We start from the raw sequence: 19,536 nt of genomic DNA, 5'->3' as shown, positions 1-19,536 counted from the left end.
ATGGATATTTTAAGACTCCATTCACTACAAAGAACTGAAGACTGAAAAATGACTTAATTACAGTACCTGCCTGAGAAAAATATCCATCAACTAAAAAGCTCTAATTTAGGAGAAAAAGGCTGGGGTTCAGAGCTGAAATGCAACACATTAGCATGCAAAACCTTTAAGAATGACAGTGACTAAGCAGCAAAACTATGACAGGTGGGCTCTCCTGTTGATGTGTCAGGCACTCAGACATCTGAGTCTTATCCCAGAAGAGGTGCTCTAACCCTGCAGCTGTCACCCAGTTACACTGTACAGAAATCTGTAAGAAGTGTGATAACCCTGTGAACAGAAGAGATCATCTCCACTGGCTTGGAAGTATTCAAGGCAGGCCAGATGGGGCCCTGGGCAACCTGATCTAGAGTGTGGCATGCCTGTCCATGGCAGGGGCATTGGAACTAGATGCCCCTCTAGTTCTCTTCCAACCCAAACCATTCTATGATTCCATGATCTGTACTGGGGCTTTAAAGTCACAAATTCTGTTACTCCATGGATGGAGAAGGAACCTGTTAGAGAAGTAAACAGCATTAGAAAAGGTGCCTGGAGCACACACTGAGGGAGAACCAGAGCTGACTTTTGCCTGCTGCACAGGAGGTATCTGCTGCCAAGCAAAATGGGAGCTCTTTTGGGGAGGTGCTGGTAGGATCTCACACTGAGGCAGCTGCAGCAGCAAAGCAGTACATGCCAAGGAGAGATGGTCCAGCACTGTGCCCCAGCAGGGCAAGGGGAGGAAAGTAACAGACAACTGCAGCCAGAAAAAGGCCACAGGATGGACAGACAGTGTTTGAAATACCTGGAGCTTTCATCTCTCCTGTTCTGCTGTGAGACACTGGTGCAGATGATGAGAGCATCCTGCCCTGCACCTCTCACAGCTACTCCCATGCCCCAAGCCTGCCACAGTGGAGAAGAATCCTATAATCCTGAAGAGCATAGGCTTTCACTTGGCATCACAGTCTGTCCCTTCAGCTCTAGCAAAAGCTGGAGAAGCAGCAATGCTCCAGCCTCCTAAGGCTTTGTGGACCATTTCCCATCCCACTCTTCCTGGCCTCCTCCTGGCTCCCCAGCTGCCCTTTGGATGTCTTGGCACCACAAAGCCTCTCCCTTTCCTCACCCTGGGGACACAGCTGAGCAAAGTCCCACCCTTACAGGGTGGCCTGAGAGTGCAGAAATGCAGCCATTGGAGCCTGCTTAATCAAATATCTCCAGAGGACAGATTTCTTGCTAAGGCAGAGGTAGGCACTGCCTCCAGCTTTGCCATCACTTTGGCTGTTGCAGTTTTCCTCTCCATTTCAATCCCACTTCAAGGAGAATTCACACAGCTACATGAGACAGATGCTGACAGAAAGGGCACAGGAACAAACAAGTTTTCAGACACATGGAGGCCTGACCATGATAAAAGGCTCCTTCTGTCCCTCTGCCCAGACCCCAGCACCCTGCTGCCATGTCCTCTCAGCCCCCACCAATATTCCTGCACCAACAAGCAAAGCTGCACAAATCTGTCTGCAGCTGACTCTGACACAGCCACAGCATCACGGGAATGATTTCAACCATGCCAAAACAGCCCAAGCCTTCCACTTTGGTAATTCTGCAGCTCCAGGGTGCTATTTGATGGGACTGGAGATCTGGAGATGGCTTGGGGACCCAGGACACAGGGCATGCAACTGTTGTAGCACAGGCAAGGGACCACTGCAGTACTGAGGGGTAAGGGTGCAAGAGATTCCCACTGGTGACAGCCCCCCAACATGCAAGTGCCTGGGCATCCTGCCCAGGTGAATTAGGCAACTCTGAGTACTTGCTCTCTGCATATGTCTGAGTGCTTCAACAGCTTCCTCTACTTCTTGCTTTGTGCTGCCTGTGAACAGCTGCCATACTCATGCTCAGGAATTGGTTCCTACAGAAACTATTAATGCTGGGTTATAAAGAGGCAGTGGGAATAACCCCAGCATCTCACCCTCTCCCTCATGAGGAACCTCCTCTGAGCCCTGAGAGAGCAGACAAACCAGGGCCACAAGTTTTAGGGTGCACCAAAACCATGCAGGAGCAACAGAAAAGACAGCCTTGAGTCTGTGTCACCTGTGCTTCCCTCCCACCTGGGCCTTTACAAAATCCCCTTGCAGAGGCTGCAGGGAGGGGTGACAACCTTGATGCTGTTTCATTAAGTGCCAGGGAGGAGCCTTCCTGAGAGAGGCTGGCTGTGCTGGCCACCCACGTGTACCAGGCTCCTCGTGCTGCCCTGGTGCCAGGGCAGGGTGAAGGCACACCCAAGGGAATTGCCCCCCATTACCCTGTGTACCTGGGTTTTTCTTCCTGGTCTGCACGAACTCTGAGTGCCGCAGGGCACTGGGAGCCGTCCGTCTGTAGAAGCTGTTTCTCTGCAGCACAGAGCCCACCCTGTTTTCTTCCTCGGCCTCCTGCTCCCAGAGCTGGCTCCAGTCGGGCCGGCCCGTGCGGACCCTCGAGTGCTCTGCTGTCCTGCTGCTGCTCTTGGCTGGCCTCCCAGGCCCTGGGGCTTCTCCTTCCAGCTCCCCACAGCTGTCAGAGTCAATGACGCATGTCTCAAACTGTGTGTAGCAGGTATCTGACCCCAGGTTCACACTACCATCTCCTGAGGACCTGACTGCAAATGCAGGAACTTCACAATCTCTGTCTGGACTGCTGTGCTCCATGACATGGCCTTTGGGCTTCCTGTGCTGTTCACAGTCTTCTTCATCTACTTGGTCTCTGACATGTGGCCGTTCCTGCTCTCTATATGCTCTAGGGCCTCCATCATCTCTATACCACTTTTCCCCTCCCCTGTATACTTGATTGCCTTCATCCTCTCTATACTGCCTTCTCCTCTCCCTATACTCCCCAGAATTCCTCTCTTGCTTGTGCCTATGTCTTCCATGCTCACAGTAGTCCCTAGGATCTCTGTAGTCCTGATACCACCTTCCCCCCTCCCTACAGTCTCCAAGGTCTCTATCCTCTCCATACTGCCTTCCTCTCTCCCTATACTGCCCAGGTACTCTGTCCTCTCTGTTCCGCCCTGCTCTTATCTCAGAACTGCAGTTTCTGTACTGAACACCCTCCCTCTCACACACCCTGTAGTTTCTGTCCTCTATATCCTGTCTTTTGCCTTCCCAAACATTGTCTGCTCTCCTGCAGTCCATGTACTGCATCTGTCCCTTCCAAAGACCTCTGCAGTCTCCATTCCTGCTCTGTTGGTCCACGGAGTTGTCCTCCTGTCTCCTGGAACTGTCCCAGGCACTGTCTGCTCCTCGGCCGCCCGGGTACGGCCTTCTTGTGGCCCTGGGTGTGTCGCTGCAGCCGGCCAGGTCCTGTCTCCGTACAGCACCACAATCCTCATATTCCCAGCTGAGGAGCCGCGGTTCCCGTCTCAGATCCTCCATGCAGCGTCTCCTCTAAGGACAGGTGCGCATAGTCCTGTGGGGTGTGGCACAGGGGCCGGCTCCCCTCACCCTCTGCTCCCTGAGCCCAGCCCCAGGCTGACGGCGCTTCTCCACTCTGCTCCAGCACTCCTGTCCCAAGCGAAACGCAGGTGCTGCTTCCTGAAACCAGCCAGCAAAGGCAGGGGCCCAATCGTCGGCAGCCCTGGCCTCCTCCACCTGCTGCCCAAAGTAATCAGTAACCAGCCCTGAGCAGGACGGGAGCCAGGCTGGGCAGGCCTGCACCGCCCAAACCGGCTCCGCGGCTTTGCCAAAACCTCTCCGCAGGCAGCTCTGAGGCAGGGAGGAGGAGGGCACTGGAGCATGCAGAGGCCCTGCCCCGAGACCAATGTCCTCAGGGAAGGGAAACAGAGCATGTGTGAGACCGCAGGAAGCCACAGAACAGAGGTGGGACACCAGATCTTCTACTAGATCTTCTTTCCACCCCTGATGGCATGGAGGAAACAACATGGTCTACAAGAGGCTGGGCTCTGCTCCACACTTTGCTGGGGCAAACTGAGGCCTTCAGGCTGCCCCTGGCTCAACCCTGATGCTGAGCCCATCCTCTTCCCAGCCCTCAGCACAGTCACATGAAGCTCAGGAGAGGAGCTGCTCCCTGCATGACAGACCAGTGCCTCCACAGAGCCATGCAGTCACAGCTGCACGGTTCCCTGCTCCAGGGGGAACAGCTGGTCCACCTGCTGACAGGAACAGGCTTGAAGGGATTACCTGGGTTATGGAGTCTGGTGCCAACACACCAAATAAGTTTACAGAAGGCTAGAGAAATACACACTCCAGTAATGCTTCTCCCTGCAGGGCACAACATATCCCCAATTTTCCATGCCAAACACAGAGCTCCTATAAGAAACCAAGAGACAACCATGGCATGCCCTTGACAGAGAGCACGAGAGTCTGTAGATGTCATCCATGTCTCAGGTTCTTGCAACACTTGTTAGGAACGCAGAGCCCATGCCCTCAGCTGGTAGAAGACAAAAATAAAACCAATGGACTCTTCTACTCCAACTGCAGAAGAGCAAGTGCTAATCCTGCCCCAGCCTGGTGATCAGTAAAACCCCAGTGTGCTCATAAAGAAACACCAAAAAAACAACCTGATGATTTTAAACACTTACTGTAGAAAACTGCGTATTTTCTACTCTTCTTTTGGCTTCCTAAAAATACACTGAAGGGCTGGATTCCCCACTATCAACTATTTCTCCTGTAAGACTATGCCTGCCCTGCTTTGGTTGCTGGTCAAATCTTAGTGAGAGCTTTTCTGCCTCCAGTGTCTCCACGTTCCTAACAGTGGTAAGGCAGAGGTCATGCCTCAGGCATGCCACAAACACGTTTTGCTGAGTTGATGCAACACCAAATTACTGTTCTGCCTGCTGCACTAGAGCTGGGCTCTCTGGCCACACTCAGATGTGTCAGCAGGGACATGGCAGAGCTTGGGTAGAACATATCTTCATTACATGGCTAGAGAGGTCTCTTGAACAGGAGAAAAATCCCCTAGGACTACTGAAAGGATATTAGCTTGAGGATGCCTCAGGATAGTGCATTAGTTCTTGCCTAAAACTTCTGGTTCCAGGAACCAATAGGTTCCACAGGATCAGTCCTCTACCAGGAAGCACTGGGACAGTGGGAGACACTTCCCAGCAAGATCCATCCCATCAAAAAATTTCCCTTGAGATTCAGCCTAGACTTTCCTCTTCCTACCTTCAAGTTATTTTATCTAGCTTCAAATCCTCTAGGCCTCCTTCCAAGCATCCCTTTTGCACACCACTGACATGAAGGCTGTTTGTCACCCTGTTTTCCTGGTGCAGCCATACCAGCCTTCACTGCCACGTGCTCTGCCTCTGACACGATCATGAAGCAAGTCCCTGGGCTCCCAGTGCTGATTAAGCAGTGGGAGGATGGAGGCAATGAAGTCAGAGTGAGCAACTCCCAGGCAGGAGCTGGCATTTCACTCCATCTCCCGCATGCAGTGCCCACATTTCCTGCACGTCGTGGGTTTCAGTGACAGAACTGCAGTGTCAGAGCTCCTGGGAGAAGCCTGGGAAGGAACTGTGGGAGAAGATGTATGTGATTCCATCTTTCCATTTGTCTACTGTAATATCAAGTGTAGCATAATTAACAGCACTGATCTTTATGTGGCATCTTCAGGTTTCAGAGACCAAATGTGCTGATATAATCATGGGAAATTCCTCTTTTCTGAGTAATTTTTTTCTGGGGTGCAAGAACAAAAGTCCCATTTTCAGCTACAGATATGCCACAATTGTAAGCTCTTTGCTGCTGTTACCAACAGAATAGTCCTGTTTTCTTGTCCTGGACTTCATGGATGGCAGGAGCACAGGGGCAGGTTTTACTTTTTGCCCAGTAATCCATCCCACTCCCAGGTCAGGTTCAGTCCCCTTCCGTGCACCCCTTCTCATATGAATAACAAATCCCCACAGGTCTGTATCAGCACCAGAGCAGAAAGCACAGGAAACCCAGTGCCCTGACAGGTTGAGAGCAGTCACAGCACAGACACCAACTCAAATCTCAACTGCAGGACCCCCAGCCTTGAAGTTGCTGCTCACTCCCCTACAGATAGAGGGGATGAGGCAGGGAGGTTGGAACTGCAGCAGCAGTGCTTTTGCTTTTCATCATGGACATACTGGGAGTAGATGAGATGAAAGCTCTGGATGTATGGTGGGGCTGGAAGAGATGGGACAGTTGGAAGAAAAAGGGGGTGGGGAAGATCAGGGCAAAGGGATATCCCGAGAAAGACGTAGTGATTCTCCAAGGCAAAATCATGATGATATATACTGCAACAGTACTTACAAAATTATCAAAATCAAGAATTAAAGGGTATAAAAGACTGCCTTCAACAGTGTCTGTAAAACAGCAGAGGCACCTGTGCTCCTGAAGCATTCCCCATCCCACACTGTTGCAGACTCACCTCTCAACTCCTGCAGCTCCATGCTGAGGCTCTCAATGTTGGAGTCACAGAAATCAAGGTTCTCCATGGTCTCTGCTCTCACCAGCTCATCCTGCTGCTCCTCCAGCATCAGGCTTAGCTCGGCACGGGTCTTGCTGTACGCCTCCAGATCTCTCTCCACCTCTCCAATTCTAGTCAGCAGGATGGAGCTGGAGGAGGCTGATCCTGCCTGTGTCAAGTCCTCACATCCCTCCTCCAGCCGCTGCTCTGGGGTGCAGGGCTGAGGCTGTGCAGGGGCCATGTGTTTCCGCTGGTTGCTGGGTGGAGGCCGGGGCGCAGGCCGGGAGGGTCTGACCGAGAAGGACAGAGCCCTGCCTTTGGGCACCTGCCCACCCTGCACCTGCACGGCGGCTGTCACCAGGCTGCTGGGCCGAGGAGGGGGCGGCCTCAGGGCCCTTCTCCTCTCTGCCGGCCTGGAGTGGGACACAGATTCAGGAGACCCACGGACAATGTCCTTCTCAGAGCTGTAGTCCAAGATGGAGAAGTGACGGGACACCTTGTCCTGCTCCGCACCAGTACCTGACAGGCTCTTCTCAAACTGGACCAGCTGCTCCGTCAGTTTGGAGTCCAGGTCCGTGCAGCTGTCCCCCTGCACTGCAAGAGGGCAGCACTCCCCCCAGCTCCCAGCCCGTGTGTCCAGGCTCACCTGGGCACTTCCTAAGCTGGGACAGGGCTTGGACTTCTCCAGTTTACTGTCCATCCAATTGTCCAGGTCCTGGGTCCTGCTCTGGCTCTCCTGGGGCTCAGATGCTGCCCAGCTATTAGTGGATGAAATCGCTTGGCTCCTGCAAGGATTTTGGGGGAAATGGGGTGCCTGCAGGGGCACAGTGGGGCTGTCTCCATCATGCTTAGGGAGGGAGTGACTTTCTGAGTTTCCTGGGGTGGCTGAAGTAGTCCCTCCAGGCTCCAGCTCACCTGCTTGGCCAGGCCTGTTGCCCTGTGGGGGAGGCAGCTGGGCGGTGGGGTGAATGCCATTGACTGACTTGGTGTGGTTAGAGGGGACTGAGCCCACCGTGCCTTCAGGATGCGGCTCTTGCTGTCCTGTGCTGGGAAAGGCCTGGTGCTGTCTCAAGTCAGTGCCAAGAGGATCTTCTGACCTCTCTGCCTTGTGAGACAAAATGGTGGCAGGCTCAGGATCTGCAGCCAAGCCACCTTCCTTTTCCCTGCTGTCTTTCTGGGGCAAAGGAGGAGTTTCAGAGCAAGTGATTTCTGGATCTTGATGGGTGTTCAATCCACAACTGCCTCCACCTTGCAGATCCCCACCACTCACCTTTTCCAAGCAAGACTCAGAGGCTTCCAGCCTCACAAATCTGTGTGGAAAGATGCCACGTCTTCCTCTCAGCTCCCCCTCCAGCCAGCCATCCTCCAGAATGCCTACAATCCGAATCCTGTCACCCACATCAAAATCCAGTTCCTTGGACTCCAGGGCTTGGAACTGATAGAGGGCAACACCATAAGTACCCCCCGGCTCCTTGTCATCTTTGTGGGGCATCTCTACTGTCCCATTGGTGTCACAAGTCCCTGTGGGTTCTGGATCCACTGAGGTTCCTGGTGCTCGCAGAGGAGTAAGCAGTTCCACAAAACCCTCTGGGAAGATGCCCCTGCAGCCTCTGAGCTCACCCTCAAACCAGCCAGGCTCTGGGACACCAATAATGTTGATCACATCCCCTTCCCTGAAGTCCAGTTCCTCGTCCAGCTGAGCAGACAGGTCCATCAGGGCCTGGGCTTGGCCCAAGGAGTAGGCAGGCACCTCCAGGAGAGGGCTCTGGGACAGCTGACGTCTCCGAATGGAAAGGCACAGCTCCCTCACACATGATGAGGGGAAAAAGCCCTTGGAACCCCAGCTGCTTCGGCCCTGGAGCCAGCTGGAGGCCACGGGCCCCCCCAGGATCACCAAGTCTCCTGCAGAGAATGAGACACATCAGTTCAAAACTGCTCTCATTATTGCTTCCCACCTCTTATTCCTGCCTCCCCATTTCCCTCCTGGCTGTGGGTGAGGACTGGCACTCTACTATAGCACAGTGCATGCTGGGGATGCACACAAACACAGGATGGGATTAAGGCATGAAGTGTCAACAGCCTCTTGTACATCTAAGATACACAGTTTGGCTGCAAAGCCATGCAGGTACACTGAGGATTTCATTCTCCCCCAAATGCAAGTCTAAGATTTGGAGATTAGGGGTCAGTTAAAAGGCAACTGTAAATTTACTGTGACCAGGTGATGCCAATTTTTGGAGTTTCATGAGTAATGACAGATCATGAGAAACCTGTATCCAAGTGGCAGAAGCCCAGAGGACCATGGTGGATTTGACATGACCTATGTCATGAGGAATTAGGAGATTCACCTCTTTCTTCTGTCACTCTAGGCAGGATGCTGTGACTAGGTTCATCCATCTGGAAGGACAGGGGAGGCTTTTGAGGTGCAAAACAAAGGAAGGGAATGGAGATTACCTCTCTGCAATGACAAGCTCCCTGGCTCTTGAGATGTGAAGTCATTGGTACAAACAAGCAGTTTTTCTCCCTCCTTCAAAGGGGGAATATCCACAGGTTCAACAAAGCTGCTAGGAAACTGCCCTAAAAGGAGAATGAGCTGTCAGCAATGAGTCTTTCCTGTGACCCACCACCACTGCCACCCTCCTTCCAGTTTTTGGGATCTATTCGTCTCTGGCTAAAGGAAAATACCCAGTTACCCTGGGTGCCTCAATAGCCTGGTGGAAGAAGAACAAGTTTGGGAGCCAGGAATTCCTGGGCTTTTAAGTACTTAAGAGCTAACAGAGAACAAAAAGCTTTGAGCCCTTGGCTCACTCCAGGCAACCACAGGCTGTGTGCATTGCTGGGACTGTGCCATCAGCATGGAGCTTCCAGGAACAGACATCCTGGGTTTTCTCTGCCCTTACTGCTTCCTTCCCAGCTCAGACCCATGGTGAGGACCAAGGGATCCAGCAGTGCTGGATCATGGGAGCAGTGTCTTCTGACTGGGCAAATCCACTTGGTGCTCCTTCCTCCACAGGACTTGGCCCCTGTGCAGCCTCAGTACAGAACTCAGGCTGCCACCCTGAATGGGATGGCCACACCTGTGAGTCACAGGCTCTGTCACAGCTTCAGCACTGCTGGGACTCCAGGGACCTTCCCCACTGTCATTCTGAGGATCTGTTTCACCAGAGCACATTTGTTGGCCACCAGATGATACCCATCAGATACTAATTTCAGTCCTGAGAGCACATGACATGGCAGAGCTCACTGCAAAGGCCACTAAAAATGTATTTCTTATATAATTTGAGGCAAAGGGATATGATGAAGTATGGGCTAGTACCACACTCAGCATTGCCTCTGGGTGACCAAATATTTTCTAATAAAACCTGGAAACACCATATCCTAGACACCCAGAGCTTCATACTGTGTTTAGGCAATTTGACACTTGCTATTCTCTCCTGCTTCCTTCACAGTTTTAACCAACTCTCTTTTTCCTTATCTTAGTTTCCTGCTTTGTACATGGAAACAACATAATGCTGTAAGAAAGGAATCACTGTACATGGAGTTATACAGTAATTATTCCACAGAGTAATGAGTACTAGGCTGCAACACCTCCACAGTTTCTATTATAAAGTGCTTTTTCAATTCCCTATAACTTTAACTTAGAAAGCTGGGCAGAAAACTACAACAGCTGTTCCAAGGGAAAGCAGGAATGCAATTGGGTTTTGAGATAAAGGTCACTAAAACATTCAGTTTGACTTCAGCATGTTTCTTTATCTTTGAGCTATGACACACATCTCTTAATAGCTTCATCTTCCATATAACAACCTCACCAGTTATGCTGGGAGACAAAACTCTGTTGAGAACTGCACATATAATCCTTGCCCAGTGACTTCAGCAGCAGCAACAGGGTCAGGCACATGCTCATTCCGTGCCACTTATCAGTGACATGGAGCACAGGAGGGAAGTGCTCCTGTCCACCTTTGTTTCAGACAGTACACAGCTTGTGGCTGTCAGGAGAGACCAGACTGCTGCTACAAGAGCAGCCCCATCTCTACAGCCAGGGATGAAATCAGTCCCACCCTCCGCTGAAGACAGAGGCAGGCTTATGCTTTGAAGTGGCCTGGCTTTCATCTCCCCAAAGCTCACACATCTTCTTAACATCAGGATTAAGATGAGAAAGAGCTGCCTAAACAGAGACTGTGAGGTTCTTAGTGTTTCACTAAGAGCATTCTGCTGCTTCAGAGGTTTCTCACACCCCCCTAAAAGTTTAACATAGTTGTACACCATTCCAGGCACCAAGATATTGATGGCAATTTGTGCAGGAGGATGCTTTGAAGCAGAAAGGAGGAAGTGGGGCTGAATCAGAGGGCTTGGGGGGACACACATGGTCACTGTTGTTCTATCTCCACTGACAAGGTCACTTGGACTGGTTTCCAGAGTGGATGCATTTCCACTCTGAGTGCATCTGTTTCCTTTCTCCCCTTCTACTGCCACAGCAGGTCAGCACATAAACTAGCCAGGAAATGGGCAGTCTCTCCACAGAGACTGGAACAACAAGTATTGTGAAGCTCCTATCTCCTCGAGAACTGACTCTCCACTAACCTCTCTCAAAAAACAACACACAAGTTTGTCTGAATACTTGACACAAAACTGGCAGGAGACCAGTGGCAACTTGCACTCTCAGTCCCAATCAAAGCCCATGAAAGATTCAGTAAATCAAACCAGGTCCTTCCCCACCAAGGGAAGATGTGCTCATGGAGTGCACATTTAGCAGGCACTTGCACAGACCCAGGTGCAGGCATTTCCAGCTCTCACCTGTGACACCTTCCTTCTTGCCAAGGAGCCAGAACTCGTCCACCACAGCCAACACCTCGATGACATCTCCCACGAAGAGGGGCAGCTCTTCAGAGACGCTGGGACAGAAATCAAAGACTGCCCGCACCACAGAGCCAGCCTCCATTGTTGCAGGGTCTGAAGGCAGGTCAGTGCCTAAGGCTGAGACAAAGAGAAATTTGTCAGCACCCAGAAACACATGAAATTAGCAGAGATAAGCCCAGGAAGTAAAACCCTTCCTGAGAACAGAGGCAGCAATGCAGCAGCCCCCATGGTCTAACCTGCCTTGTCCAACCCCTGTGCCTATCTCTGTAGGATCGTGTGTTTGTGTTGCAAGAAGGGGGACAAGCAGCAAGAAATCTGGAAATGAATTCCCGTCAGGAAGGAAGCAGGAGGAGGGGAGGAAGCTCAGCATTTCCCTGACATGTGGGGCACGGCTCAGCCTGACAGGGCCTGGTGGGCAGCCAGCACCACCGGCCTGCATGTCCTACCACACATTCTCTGGCAGGATGAGCACAGGAATCCCCCTCCCCATGCCACCACTCAGGGCCACAGGAACTGCATGCTGAACCAGCACCACAATTGTGGCCCAGCAAGAGAAGAGGCACAAAGTCCACTCAGGCAAGCTCATACTACCATCCTCATTTTCAGACCTGACTGGAAATATCCTTTCTGCCTTCTAGGTACCTGGCTCAGACATTCCCTGGGTGGCCCCACCATTGCTCTAGGCAGAAGTCAGACTGAGATGAGGATACAGACCCCATTCAAGGTTCTGGGAGCCAAGGCTAAAATTCCTCCTGGCAGGAGACCTGAAAGCAGGCAAAGACCTCCTTGTCAAGGGCTATGTCCTGGATCCCCCCCTTACTCTGGGAAGTGGCTGTTGAGGACACTCTTCTGTATAATTTCTGCTTTTCAGCCTCACTGTCATGGAAGTACACTGCACCAAGGCAGCAGCAGTCCTGCAGCTTAATCTGCTCCTTTGCCTCCTCCCAAATTCCTCAGGATGGGAACAGAAAGGTTCATCCAAAGCAACCAGAATTCCTCACTGTCACCTCAGACCAGTGAGTCTGCTTTCACTTTCAGACCCACTGCAAATGCAGGCACAGGACAGCGCTGCCAACACCTCTCGGCCGTGCTTTCAGGGCCCTGCCCTCTGCGACGCGGGGACATCGGCGTCCTCCCCACTAGCGCCCTTGGCACGGGCTGCCTTCCTCCCACATCACACCCAGCCCCGTTCTGTCCGAGTGGACACACCTGCCCTGCCGTGGGACACGCTCTCCTCCCTCCCCAGAGTGGCTCCAAGCGCACCGGCAGCAGTCCCGCTCCAAGTCGCTGACACCTGTCCCGTGTCAGCCCGGCTTGCGAACCCCCTGCCCAGTCTTGGGCAGAAAGAGAGCAGTGACAACTTCACAAAACACAAACACACGTCCCCCAAGGGCAGCCTTTCCCCGTACAGCCACAGACAGCCCACCTGAGCCCCGGAGAGTCAGACAGAGGGGAAGCTAACACAGGCAGGAGAAATATGTCCCTGCTAACGAGGTGCAGCCAACTTCCAGTGAGAGTGCCAGTGGGGGATCCAGGCAGGGAAAGGCTTTCTGCTGACGGGACCATTCTGTTTATCCAGTCCGACTCACCTCCTGGGAACAAAGCGGGTTTGTACTCAGCAGGAACAGCTTCCTCATCACGTCTCTCCCCGCCCCCAGCCATTCCTCTGCTGCAGCCAGCACGCTGTGCCCCTCGCCACCCTCACCTCTGCCATCCTGTCTGTCTGTCACTCCTATTGCTCTCCACTGCCTTCCCCATCGCACGTGGGCTCCTTGGGACACAGGCTGTCCCTTTGTCACCAGCTTTGTGCTGGCTGTACAAACAAAGAGCCCAATATCCAGCAGCAGACAGCACTCTGCCACCAAAAAGAGATGAATGGACTGGAGTGAATCAGGAGCACAAAGAGCTGCAGTTCAGGATAGCAGAAACCCACTGAGGCAGAAGGAGTAACAGTATTAAAAACATGACCATGTGGAGCAAGGAAAAAGATGGAAGAGCTATCAATTAGCTTAAAAATACCAAAGACAAGTAAGGATCAGTCTGCTGTTGAGGTGGGGTGCCTGGGGCGCGCTGCTGCATGTTCTCATGGGAACAGGAGCAGCAGCAGGCACAGCAGCAGCAGCCCCTTGCAGGCACCCAGGCTGCCCTCCACCCCCAGACAGGCTGTCAGCTGAGCTCAGGCTCCCAGGAATCCTTGCCATACTCTGAATATTCAAATTCACAGCAGCACTGGACAAAGAGGGAAAAAAATATTGCAGGCACAATTGCTGCCTTGGGGTAGTTCCTCCAGGAGCACATGATGGTACAGTGAGATTTCTTGTATGTCTTCTGTCAAAAGTGTAATGTAAGAATGGGCAGAGGCATGCAAAGATTACAGTAAGTGTGCTGCAGACCCAAACCTGGCTCTGCTACAGTCACTGGTGCTGAGAATACAGCCCTGCCACTGATCCCACCCATGAGAACAGGAGTGTCCCTTTCTTTAACACACCTGCAGCTCTGGGGACTCATCATTAAAATGTGCAAGATTTTCCAATGAGGCGAAGATAGAGAGGGACAGGCAGGACTGTAATAGTTACAGCATGTATATATCAATTATATAAACTAATTATATTAGTTATAATAAACCACTAACCTACTCATGTCCAAAGCATTCCCTGAGAGGCAACTTGTAAGAAAGCATGAAGCAACTTCTGAAACTGCCAAAAAAAGAATCCCAACAGGCTCATGTTCCCTCAGCAGTACCAAGAAGAGCAAGATCACTCCCTGACTCCATTGGATTATAGACAGTATGCTCCTGTATTTGCAAGCAGTGAATCAGTCTTGTGGAGCTTGCTTGCTCCATGACATGAATTGAACACAAAATGTTACATTTTCCAGGGCCTTGGCCTTGTCTTACTCCCTGTAGTGCTGCCTGCCAACATTTTCTACAAACCCCCACCTAGAGAAAGAAGCCTCCCAGCATATTCCAGACTGGAAACTTACTGAGTCCAACTCTTCAGGCTTAATAGTGGACCCGACCTTCTTCCAGATCCACCCTAGAAAACAAGCACTCAGCAACAGCTCACACAGAGGCTCCAAAAGGAAAAGCAGATTGCAGGGAGAGCAGGGCTCAGCCTGTGATCCCCTGTGAGTCACGGCTCCTGACAGCTGGCCAAGCACCTCTCACCTCAAGGATGGGTGATCCCTGCCTGCCAGAGGGAAGGAGGAGAGCTGTGCCACAACGGAGCAAACTCTGGGATTTCAGGCTGGGGGAGCTCAGGAGTGCGGATCGCAGGGCTCCTGCCTCCGCCCAGCAGCAGAGCCGCATCCAAAGAGAGCCTCACTGTGCAAGTATGAAGCTGTGGCGCAGCAGGAACTCGCCCTGCTGAGAACACACAGGCTCTGTCTCACTGCCTGATCCTGCACAAACCAGGTAACGTGTTCCTGGCGCCTGACCACAGCCTGCCTGCTGCCGAGCTCTGCGCCTGACACAACAGCATTGTGCAGCAGGGCAGAGAGTGGATTCCCAGCGCATTAATCACTCCCCCCAGTCTGCAGGCATGCATGCTCAGCACACACTAACATTACCTTCATGGAAGAGTGATTATCCCATTTTGCTGTTAACTCTGGAGTGTGTCTGGTCCAACGTGGGCTGATGGAAGCAGGGACCAGAATGAAATGATAGCTATTAACTCTGTTACAATATTGTTTTGAGATCTTCAGCACAGACTGGGTCAGCCAAGAAATGGCATTTGCACACAGACTCTGACAACTTCTTCTATCCCTGCTTTTCTTGCAGCTGAAATTGTGCAGGGTAAGAAATCCCAAATAACGGACCCACCAGCATCAAATGTAATTGTCAGGCACTTGCTAGAAGTGCCATCACGTAGATGGAGGCAGGACTACTAAAGATGCAGAAGCAAGGATTTTAAGCACTTAAGAGATAAGGCAGCAACGCGAAGAGGCCATTTAGGCTGATTACAAGAAGTATTACAGCCCCAGCAAAAAGGGAGACTCAAAGGGTTTGAGGGCAGCTAATCCACTCCTATCCCAAAGCACTGCTCAGACCATGAGATAAAAAACAATAACGGATGGATGCCACAAATTAAGCAGCAAGGAAACCAAACTTAACAGGTGCTATTGCCTGCACTTGTTTCTGCACTAAATAATACATTCCAGCTTCTCACTCAAGAAGCAGCACTCTTAGAACTGACTATGGAGAGTATGACTGCACTGTAACTGAAAAACTAACATTTCACCAAACAGACCAAAAGATGCCATGTGGGCTTCCACAGGCATGCAGGATATGCACAAGAGGGACAAGTGGATTCTTGTCCAGTGGATGTCTCAATCTCTGTAAGAACTTTAGAACCTGCATGAGCAGGTCATATTGAAATGGTCATACTCCCAGAAATGTACGAAGACAAGCCTGTCACAAAATGACTAGATAAATTAATATTAAAAATATTAAACAAATGCTGTCAGTGATCTTCTTAAAAATTGAAAAACACCTTGCATTTCACCTAGGCCTTTTCATACTCTCTTCCACTCATTGTAGCTCAGTGTCTGTTCACTGAAAACACAATCCACCCCAGTGACAGAGATACCCCTCAAGCTCAGTGCACCCTTCAGCTGCTGGAGGACTGGCTTTGACAAGAGATCTGCTGCAGCTCTTGCTGTGCTCTAGGCTGCAGGATTAGTACCCAGCACACAGTGGGAGGAATCAGCAGTTATGCTTGGCTTCTCACACCATTGTGTCAAGAACAAAAGCTTACTAAGTACATACTAAACATTTCTACCTTTTTCCTCCGTTCCTCCCTGTGTTCTGCAAATCCTGACACCCCTCCTTCCCTCCTCCATACCCCAATGCATCTGCACAGCCTGCACTGTCCTCATTCACACTTTTAGGAGAGGACATTACCTGCACACCAGCACGCTGTGACTGCTCCCACCAGCCTTCAGAGCTGTGGCCACCCCCACTCCCTGCTCAGAGCAGAACATGCTGCTCTGTAAAGCTCCCCAAGGTCCCTGCTCGCCTGCACATTCCTGGGTGGAATAAACAATACCCCGTTGAGCCAGGCTGCCTGGGCCCAGCTGGAGATGGTGCCAATGCAGGGACTGTGGCTCCAGCAAATGCAGAGCTGATCCTGTGAATCCCAACAGAATGGACAACGCAGCAAGCAGGGCAAACCCCCAGCTGATGGTGCTGAGGAGAGGAGCCTTCTCCCACCAGGGAATGCTGGACACTGCAGCTTCTTGACAGGACATGCTGCTTGTCCCAGCAGATCCCTCAGATCCAGCTGAGCTTCACAAAGTGGGAAACATGAGAGCTCTTCTGCACTTCACCTCCTAAAGGCACACAGCTCCCAGGAGGAAGAGGAATCTTCTCACTCTAAAAAGAAATAGCTTCTTTTGCTTTGTTTGTGACCTGACAGATCAACAACCATTGATATGAATACATTTTTGGTTGGATCACCGACCCCTGAAGAACCAGGACTATCAAGTAAAGGGCTGCTTAAGCAAGCTCTGGCCTCCCACCACACCTGTGTGGCACAGGAGCTCTGCAGTACACCACACAAGTCATTCAAACCACTACTTCTCTCCAGCTGGGCTCTGGCTGTCAGGGCTCTCACCTGCTCTGTTGCAGGACGTGTCTGAGGGCCGGCTGGTGGTGTATGTGTGGGTTAAGAGTGGCATGGCAAGGAAGCAAGAGGAGCTCGTGCTGAGCCAGACAGCAAGCAAATGGAAATGATCTGGAAACTAGAGCACAGCATCAATTTTTAATGCAAAGCAGAACACCTTGCCACAACATGTGAGCAAGATGACTGTGATGGATATTTAATCTCTGGCAGTGGGGTGCCAAGCATACAAAGGCCAGAACACCAGCTTGAGAGACCAGAGTTTCCCAAATTCTCTAGGCTGTGGCAGCACACACCTTACAGGCTGTGTTACAAAGCCCTGTCTTCTCCCACCCCAAGGTACATGGTTGGGTCTTTTCCCAGTTTTGCAGACAGGCTAAAATTATACAACTTAGAATAAGGAACAGACAAAACCCCAAGAGCAGAATCACCATTGATGTGTAGTACCTGTGGCTGGGCTACAGGTGGTGAGTAGCATACAATTACAAAATTAGTTATTACACCTTGAGTACATATCCAAAACAAGTTGAACTGGGACTACAAGGACATTCCTTAACCAGTACTGTAGCACTTGATTTTGCACTCTGAACAATATTCTTCAAGATAACTTTTGGACAGAAGCCCATTATGATGCTTTGGGTGGGGAGTCCAGAAATCTGGAAATAACTTGAAATTTTGACTTGGAAACTCTGTTCTTTGCTCACCATGACTCCTGTTCTGTACTGTATCTGCAAAGAACCTCAATCCTCAGCAGGGACTCTGCTGCTACCTGGACCTCTTCCTTTTAGAGTCCCTGGGTGCTCCTGAGAAGGAAGCAATAAATTTCATCTCCCCACAGAAAACTTCTAAAAATAAGACAAAGTAAAAACGGTGTGACTCAGAAGTGGGGTTGAGTAATGTGATTAGAAATATACTTTTGCTAGAGGTTGAAGGGAAATTATCAGTTAAGGCAGTGAAGTGCTGAGGTAAGCACAAGTCAGGCTGTCCCACCTAAGGTTACATCACCACTGCCACAAAGTCCATCTGAGGTCACCCACTGCAGGGACACCTCATCTGCACTCAGAACCCCAAGAGGTCACACAGCCATGGTTCCCATGACAGCTGGCAGAGGTGGTGCCCTGTAAAGCTCTAAAAATCACTCCTTTCCTCTGCCCCTACTGCTCAGCTCCTCCTATCCCATTATCAACAGCACTTTAAAACTTGTATGTTCAAGCTAGTTTTTAATGTCACTGCTAATTCTAAGCAGAGCAGCTGGAGAGACAACTGAAACCTTTGGCCCTGAGAGAAGAGAGGATGTCACGAACAGAAAGTGGAGGCCAGCTCAGAGACGTGGGCACTCTTGGCGCTATGGAGGCCTCACACACGAGCAGGACGCATTTAGACACTGCCCAGCACGACTCACAGCCAGAGTGAGTCAAGATGAGGGGGATGATGGTGACGTCTTGTAGCACGGTACTGAGGCTGTATTTGGCAAAGCATCTGCAAAACTGCAAATTCTTTATCTATGAACTCTTTCAGATGAAGAGATAAAATCTCAGTGGAAGGGGAAAGAAAGCCTTTTCAGAAGAAACTGAAAGTTATGGAATCATGAAAAACTCAAAGCAGACGTTTATGCGTATGACACAATTACAGGCTTCCTAGGTACTACAGCAAGGAGAATGAAAGGCCAGAAGTGGAGAGAGAATTTCAAACAGCAGGAACAGCAGCAGAGATGTTTGAACGCAAAGGCCAAATTACATCAATGACAGGATCGGCTGAGGTACCACTTAAGGTCAACAAAGGGACAGCAGAGGAGCAGCAGCTGCCTCTCAAGAGTACTGAGGGTGACCCAAGCTACATCTCCTGGCAGGGCCACTGGAGGAGACACCTCCAGTGTCAAGGCAATGGGGCCAGGCTGCCAGTGTTGCAAGAGGGATTTGTGTTTGCAAGAGTGAAAACAAACAGGGAATTCTTTTAAGTTTCTCTTTTCAGGCTGCCTTGAACCGAGTGAATGCCCTCGGAGGAGCACCCGGGAAAGGCACAGTGCTGCAGCCTTGAGCTTCTGTTCTCTGTGTACAACCACTTGTGCCACCCTCACGGGTGCAAAAACTCCAACTCCCGCTGCCAAACCACCGTGGGACGGCCACATAATTTCTAAAGGGCCAGATGCTCTCCTGCAACAAGCCGTCCAGGCAACACCAGCCACCATCAGCTCCCTGCCGGCCTGGTGGTGACCACCCGGCTTAGCACCGCCTGAACAGACACGGCTTGAGAGACCACAACCACAAAGTGCAATGTGGGGAGCAGACGGGCGGCTCCCGCGGTATGGCACAGCTGCTCCACGCTGCCCAGGCGTCCGAAGTGCTCCCAGGGCAGAGTGTGTTGTAGGACGGGGCACAGCGAGCACCCAGCTGGGCACGCAGGGCTGGAGGGCCACACGCTGCCCTGGCGCGGCTGGCACGAGGGGAGCGCACATACCCGAGCTCGCAGCACCCCAGCCTGGGGCAGCCGCCGCCGGCCAGCGCGGCCCAGGGCAGCCCCGGCACCGGCAGCCCCCGTGCCCGCGGCCAGCGGGGCCCGGAGGGGAGGACGGGAGGCGCCGGCGGGGCGGGGACCGGGCCGCGCTGGGGCCCGGTGGAGG

General features: G+C 51.7%; 1 protein-coding gene across 6 annotated transcripts in view; it reads right to left on the bottom strand.

Annotated features, from left to right (window-relative positions):
- Positions 1-19,536, bottom strand: part of DNMBP (dynamin binding protein) — a 34,196-nt gene that overhangs the window by 14,329 nt on the left and 331 nt on the right. The window contains exons 1-4 of one of the 6 annotated variants that reach the window (XM_074545043.1): positions 12,725-19,420; positions 11,236-11,415; positions 8,896-9,018; positions 6,406-8,346 (exon numbers count right to left, since the gene is read on the bottom strand). In XM_074545043.1, coding sequence (XP_074401144.1) covers positions 6,406-8,346; positions 8,896-9,018; positions 11,236-11,380 — 2,209 coding nt within the window. In that variant the 5' untranslated portion in view covers positions 11,381-11,415; positions 12,725-19,420. The other 5 variants (XM_026799713.2, XM_005481604.4, XM_074545041.1 and 2 more) reach the window with 5 other exon arrangements.

This window comes from Zonotrichia albicollis, chromosome 7, assembly GCF_047830755.1.
Source record: "Zonotrichia albicollis isolate bZonAlb1 chromosome 7, bZonAlb1.hap1, whole genome shotgun sequence".
Classification (NCBI taxonomy): Eukaryota; Metazoa; Chordata; class Aves; order Passeriformes; family Passerellidae; genus Zonotrichia; species Zonotrichia albicollis.
This window is presented reverse-complemented; position numbering and strand designations above follow the sequence as displayed.